Genomic DNA, 7347 nt, shown 5'->3' with positions numbered 1-7347 from the left:
AAAAAGATTTCATATAGGGATATGATACAGGGAGAAACAATTAGTTTGTGGAAATAATTTTAATCTCACGGTTTAAAGGAAGACAAAGAGTGTATACACCTACATCACTATGGCCGATTCTGAGCCATGTCACACAGTCTGCAACCATTGGTTACGATAGACGCGCGAACCTCAACCAAGTAGTCTGTATCTACCAACATGGCTCAGGCCAAACGTTAGTGACTCAATGGACTGAAGCTTTGCCGGACACCACTTGAGGTTGCGAAATCAGATGACAGTTTACCATAAGCTATGAATCAACTGGTAGTGTTCGAGTAAAAAGCCTTCACTAAGTTTAAGTACTTCTGAAGTAAGCCTTTCAATGATAGACACTGCCACAGAACCTCTCGGTCTACCGAATCAAATGCTCCTTTTAAGTGAAAATGACCATCATTTTCGAACGCTGATAAGCGCGCTTGTGTTCTAAAATCTGACGAATGGTGAATTGTGGTCCATGTAACCACGACCAGGTCTGAAGCGGGAATTAGAAAAAGACACTGGTGGTCGGTAAGATATACATTGAAGAAATCACCAAACTGCATCACGAGGCAAATGCTCACTCGTAATCCTGAAGGGGAAAGGAAAAGTTGAAGACAAATGAGCATATTTTGCATGGAATTGTAAGCAGATATCAAAAGGATGAATAGCAAGTCGGAAAGGAGAGCAGAAGACAGAGTTGTTTGGAGAATCATGGTCGGCGACCTATCCTCCTACATTAGTGGTAGAAGACGCAAGTGAGGTGAAGTAAAAATGATAGCATAAAAGAATGAATCAAAAAACAACATTTTATTAACTAAACATATATATTTGTACATTCAGTGTCATTTGGGCTTCAAAAATAATCAGTGCCTGGATCGATTTCGTTCAATGCTTAGAGAGCTAATTTATTTTAGTCTTATAGTTGGAATTTCCACACAGAGAAATGACTATATCAGTTCCAAAATATTGGACTACTGATTGAATAGCAAAAGTTTTATTTTTAATTTGCATATACATTGAATTCGCAATCATAATGCTAAATTAGGTGTGTCTATTCGTGAAAAAAATCGATTATTGCTTACATAAAACACTTGTTCATCATGACCTTCATAAAAAAGTCAAAGAATAAAAGCAGTCGAAAGTCACTTTTTAGCGTTTTATTTATAGAAGAGGACGAATATGAGAAAGAAACATAAAAGTATTTTAGATCATTAGTCTTTTTTTATTTTAAAGATTGTCGAAAAATAAATCAATAAATGGGATACTTATAATAAATACACGTTTTGTGTAGTACAAAAACACAGACATAAGAAACATTTCTTAAACAAAGATATCGAGAATATAACAAAAATCAAATGTTCATAGAGAAATCTTTTTAAGGCTGTGCAGAAGGTTGTCCAGGTAGATATTGTCCCTGAAGACCACCACCAGCAAGGGGAGCATGTGCGTCAGTATTGCCTCCACCAACACTAGGAAAAGCACCATTACCACCCATTGAATGAGCAGGAAGCATCATGTTAGGGGGAGAAAATGCTGCATTTGGAGGCATTGGCATTGTAGGATAAGCGCCATAGAATGGATACATTGCTGGATAAGGAGCCATTCCTAAATGTAATAAGACAAAATATTAAAGTTCAAGCAACAACTTGATTGAACCACATGATAACAAAAACCTATAAATAAAACCTATCATATAGCTCAATTGACTTTACTTGTTCCTTGTGTTTACATTTTTAAAAAATTTATCTTCCAACCAAAATGGAAGACTATGTCTAAATGTGTAGAAATATTCAACGTTATCACAATGATCGTTGTTTCGAAATCTATTGAAAAAGAATGTACCAGATTTTACCTATGAAAATCTATTTCAAAAAATGAACGTTCCAAATTATTAATCAAATAATTCTTCTCCAGACGAATTCAATGAAGTTTGAGATTGCTACAGTACTCGATCATATAAATTAAGCAGAAAGTAATTTTCCTTATCTGTTCAAAAAGACATTCGACTACAAACTATTTTCCTAATTGGCTTTTAATAACCGAAAACGAAAATACACTCTTTTTCACTCGATTAATTTGAACACTAATTATTGATTGTGGCAACCATCTAATTTGTAACTGATCACAACCTATGTGTTGTAATAGAGGTCTTAAGACGACAACCCTAATTAATTATATTCTACTTTGAACAATAATCGATTTGACAAACGTTTGGAAATCATTTGAAGTGAACTTGTAGGTGTGTAATTAACAGTTATTTCAATGACAAAAAAAAGGAATTTAACGAAACTCAGGAATCAGTTATCCTAGTGATTTCCATAATATTTAGTTCAAGTTATCAAATATGCATTAATTGGCATAATCTAAAGATTTAGTCAACATGACTTGGAACGAAGAAAGTGGTCGCGGTCGTAATTTCATAATTTCAACCCACAACAGGCCGAACTAGGTACTTTCATACAAATCAGCTTTAAGAGATTATTCTGTGACACAATGCAAATAAATTTACATCCAATTTTAATTATGTAGTCATTAGTAATGATAACCGATTATGAAAGTTCACTACAGTTTTAATCTTAATTTTCCAAACGTTATGTAATTAACTGATTATTACTTTGTTAAACTGACTCACAACAATCCAACTGGCATCGACTTTCTACTCACTTATAAAACATATATAATTAGTGTAGAGCTTTGATGGAGAATTAATTGAAAAGAAATATTTCTTTTCTAAACGTATTTTTTTAGTGTCTCAATAGGAAAATTTAGTGAAATGAAATAACTAAGTATAATGGTGATGACTTAAAACTAGGAATACATAAAATGTAGGATGAATAAATCAGTAGTAACAATCAGTAATGCATAAACAAGAAAAAGGAAAGGTATAAAGTATGTTAACAGCTTTTTCTTAATAACACAGAATAGCTGGTACTGTGATAAAACGAAACGCAAATAAACCTATTAATAAAAAAGGAATTTTTTCAAAAGATAGTAACACCATGTTATTTTCGCTGAGGTGAATCTACTAAACACTGATTAAGTTTACTGAAATTATAGTACCTGTGTATTTAATGTTGGTTTAATTTTCAAAGCTGATAGTCTGCCATGGTCTAAGTTATGTATCAGATTTATTCTACTCATGTAAGAAATAATAGCATTTATCCTGTTAAATGATTAATAATACAATGCACCTGGATCAACGTATTGAAAGGAATGACCAATGATCTTGCAATATGTTAGTATAAACAAACAGTATAAGATATTCATAATTTATGTAAAAAAAAGTGTATCACAGTTATCAAAGGGACAAGATATTATTATCAATGATTTAGTCATTATCTTGGAACAAAATTTCAAATAGAGAATTATGCTGGAATTATGGTGTCGTCTAACTGAACGCTTGATTCCGTATTCTAAACTCTTCTAATAACACCGGGCTAAATCTACACGGCAACTTGAACATGAGAGAAAAGGTGCGAAGTGTTAGAAGAACGCTTTACTCCAAAGTACCTCTATGTATAGAAAATCGAGAGTATTTATAGTGATTCAGACGGTCTTAGAAGATTCTAGAATCACACTAAATAAAGTAACTGAATAGGTATATATCCAGTCAGAAATGTGACACTTGATTCTTCGCTTTCTAGATGTTTCTATGAGGCTTCTACTTAGCGCTGGTTAGATAAAATGTTTCTCAACGTTTTCAGGACCTTTCTGGACTTTTTTGAGGAATAATTCGGATCTCCCTAACACGTTTCTTTGTATCTACTTGCAATATCAAATTGTATAAATCTATCAACAATCCTTTTATTTTAATCTTCACCTACACAATAAAACTAACTTGTATTTTATTTAAATCGTTTATATTGTACAGAAATATGAATAAAAATTACGACAAATTCTTCAACACACAGGCACACACAAACATACCAGTATTTTATACAATTTTACCCATTAATAAATTTGACTAAAGCAAGAACAGAAAGGATAACAGAATAAAACTGAATGATTGACTTAATCGAAGTAATCACAACTAAAAAGTTGAAATCAAATTCATGCATTTAAAAATAGACACAGTTTTAAATCTCTCATCATCCTAGTAAGTTCTATTTTTTATTAATCAATTACATAATATCTCATTTCATATTCTTAATTACAAATTCATTCTTGAGTCAACCTTTGAGCTTTACTCATCTTATTCTGTAAATCTATTCAACTTTATGGTTGTTATTACGTAACGCTGCAGCATCGATTTCCATTCATTAGAAACATTTCTAAAACCTTCACATTCAGTAACAAATAAATGCTCGGTCACTTTACAAACTTTTTCATAATTATTGTCATTATTCTACTAAACCTTAATAATATGATGTAAAGGTGGTTATAAATGATGATTACTATTGTTTCTAGGTTGTAAGTTACTTACTTACGCGTGTTACTCCCGATGGAGCATAGGCCGACGACCAGCATTCTCCAACCCACTCTATCCTGGGCCTTCCCTTCTAGTTCCATCCAATTCTCGTTCATTTTTCGCATGTCTATCTCCATTTCTCGGCGTAATGTGTTCTTTGGTCTTCCTCTTTTCCTTTGACCTTCAGGATTCCATGTGAGGGCTTGTCTTGTGACGCAGTTGGGTGCTTTCCTCAATGTGTGTCCTATCCACTTCCAGCGCTTCTTCCTGATTTCTTCCTCCACTGGGATCTGGTTTGTTCTCTCCCACAGTACGTTGTTGCTAATAGTGTCCGGCCAATGGATCTGAAGTATTTTGCGTAGACAACTGTTAATAAACACCCGTATTTTCTGGATGATGGCTTTTGTAGTTCTCCAGGTTTCTGCCCCATACAGTAGAACTGTCTTGACATTTGTATTGAAAATCCTGACCTTGGTGTTGGTTGACAGTTGTTTTGAGTTCCAGATGTTCCTCAGTTGTAAATATGCTGCTCTTACTTTGCCGATCCGCGCCTTCACATCTGCATCAGATCCACCCTGTTCATCAATGATGCTGCCCAAATTTCTTGTTAGCTACTTAGGTTGTAAGTAGCTAACAAGAATTCAAAAAAATCAATGATTTCATCTTATTCCGATACACTTCTTATTTTTACTTTAGTCAAACACAAATATGATTTTTTTTCAGTAACAAAAAAGCATACTAAACAACATACCACAGAAAAAACTTCCATTCCACATTCTGTTGAAAACAATATACATCAAATTTTTAATGCTTACCATATGGTGAAGGTTGAGGCATCACAGGATCTAGAAACAAAATTAAATAATGGACCATGTATACATGAATTTATTCACTAAGCAGATAACTACAATTGCAGGTAAATTATGATTTTAAAGAAAAAAGGCATTAATTAAACATTGAGTAATAGAAAAACCACAATGCACTGTATTCAACTGTTTATACTTCTATTTCACTCACAGCTAATATCAGTAAACAATGAAATGAACACGGACATAGTTACAGCATTATGTAATTAAATTTCCAAATGTTCTATTAGACAAAAATCTATACAGAATAGCTTAAAATAGATTTTTGACCAGTCACTTTGAAAATTTTATACTACGTGCAAAACTTAAATTCATCTACCCACCTCCTCCTAGAAGAATGTAGATTTAATAGCCAATTCTCAAGGCCAAACCTAACTAATCTATGATTAACTAGTCACAGTCTACCATAACATTAGAGGGAACAAAGGTCTATATACTCATCAGTCTTTTAATCTTGAGGGGTAGGATTCAGGGAAGTGTGAATCTCATTTATGGTCACTACTGTGACAGAAGGAACTAAGCTTTATGATATTTAGTGGTTAATGTATAAGATATATCTTAAAATATTAGCTATGGCAACAGCCTGATATCAGTTGTTACGGTAAATGGTAGAATCTAAAATAAACAATCTTAAAACAAATTGAGAGAAAAATCATAACATACAGCCTTGAGGATTCCATGCTTGTGGAGGCATCGGATATGTGGTACTATTCATCATGGGAATTGTTGGTGTTGGCATTGGAACTTGAGGATGAGCGGGAGGAACAGGGTTGACACGGTTAGCATAAGATGGTTCAGGTCGAGTAGGGACTGAATAAAAACAACAGAAAATGAAATAGTGTTAGCTAATTTCAAATAAAATGATCAGGTATTGTATAAGATTCCGTTAGTTTTATCTTTCATCAATTACCTACAGTTCATAATGATTTTACATTAAATTATATGAAGCTTTAATAAGAAGTCAATAGGTAGATAGGATACACAGGTAGATTGAAAATCATGCAAGTAAATTAAATGAGTTTCAGTGAAATTTAATAAATCTGATTGCCTTATTTTTTTGTTTCTTTCTGAAGTCTATTCTCTATGCTTAGTGTTACTTATCACAGATACTATAATTATTTCAAATTTTACGACGGTTATCTAGTTAATTTCAACTCACTACGCTGATATGGTGTAGGAACTTGGTTTGACACACATTAGTGATATGCTTTTACGTCAGTTATGATTCACTAATTTTGCTCTAATTACTAGTTTTCAGTTATCCTAAAAAGTAATACGAAAAAGAACACTGAAGAATTTCAAATAGATTAACTTATTCACCAAAAGGTTTTTAGAAATACAAGAAAAAACGGAACTCAAACGTTAACGTAATCAAGATAGAAACAAACAAACAGGCAGCGACAAAAGTCTAAGAAAGAATTTCCAACTTGCCAGATGGTTTCGGAAAGACTTGTTGGTCTGAAACACGAACCCGGCTTATATTTGTTGTAATATCAGACATTAATTCATTTTTCTCAGTAGTACGTGCAGCGCAGAAATCTTCAATCTTTCAAATGTGAAAATGATGAAAGAAATATACAAACAACAGTAAGAAATGAGCACAGTTGTTCAAAATCTAAATTAAAATTGTAACTGCATTTTTAATACCAGTTAGACATATCAGCAACTCAATCATCATACATTACTTAGTTACCAGAAATAAATTTTGTTTAAATTTTTAGTCAATGATTTTTGTTGTTAGAATGTCGTCCGATTTATTGCTGTCGAAACCAGGAAATAATACATCTATCATTGACGTAATATAAGTGTAGTTCAGAAACGAATCAGTACTTACTTCACTAGTATTTTACATCTGTATAGTTTTCTCTTGACAAGCAGAGTACCAAAAAAAACTATAAAACTTAGGTTAATATAAGAAAGCAAATTAGTATAGTGAAATTTTCTGTATAAATCCATATCGTTTGATACTGCGAATATCTAATTGTAGATAATTAACAGCTAAATTCACTGAATTCTGGGACTTGTCTACAGGACCAAAGGTCCTGAACTGGAATC

The 7347-nt window shown here is 32.8% G+C and overlaps 1 protein-coding gene across 1 annotated transcript in view; it reads right to left on the bottom strand.

Moving 5' to 3' along the window:
* Positions 1–1159: 1159 nt before the first annotated feature.
* PDCD6IP_2 (Rhophilin, Rho GTPase binding protein) overlaps positions 1160–7347 on the bottom strand; it is a 37544-nt gene continuing 31356 nt past the window's right edge. Inside the window, exons 12-15 of the mRNA XM_051219008.1 lie at positions 6724–6838; positions 5956–6102; positions 5242–5271; positions 1160–1623 (exon numbers count right to left, since the gene is read on the bottom strand). Coding sequence (XP_051069458.1) covers positions 1394–1623; positions 5242–5271; positions 5956–6102; positions 6724–6838 — 522 coding nt within the window. The 3' untranslated portion in view covers positions 1160–1393. The remainder of the gene's footprint in view (positions 1624–5241; positions 5272–5955; positions 6103–6723; positions 6839–7347) is intronic.

Source organism: Schistosoma haematobium, chromosome 3 (assembly GCF_000699445.3).
Source record: "Schistosoma haematobium chromosome 3, whole genome shotgun sequence".
Lineage (NCBI taxonomy): Eukaryota > Metazoa > Platyhelminthes > Trematoda > Strigeidida > Schistosomatidae > Schistosoma > Schistosoma haematobium.
This window is presented reverse-complemented; position numbering and strand designations above follow the sequence as displayed.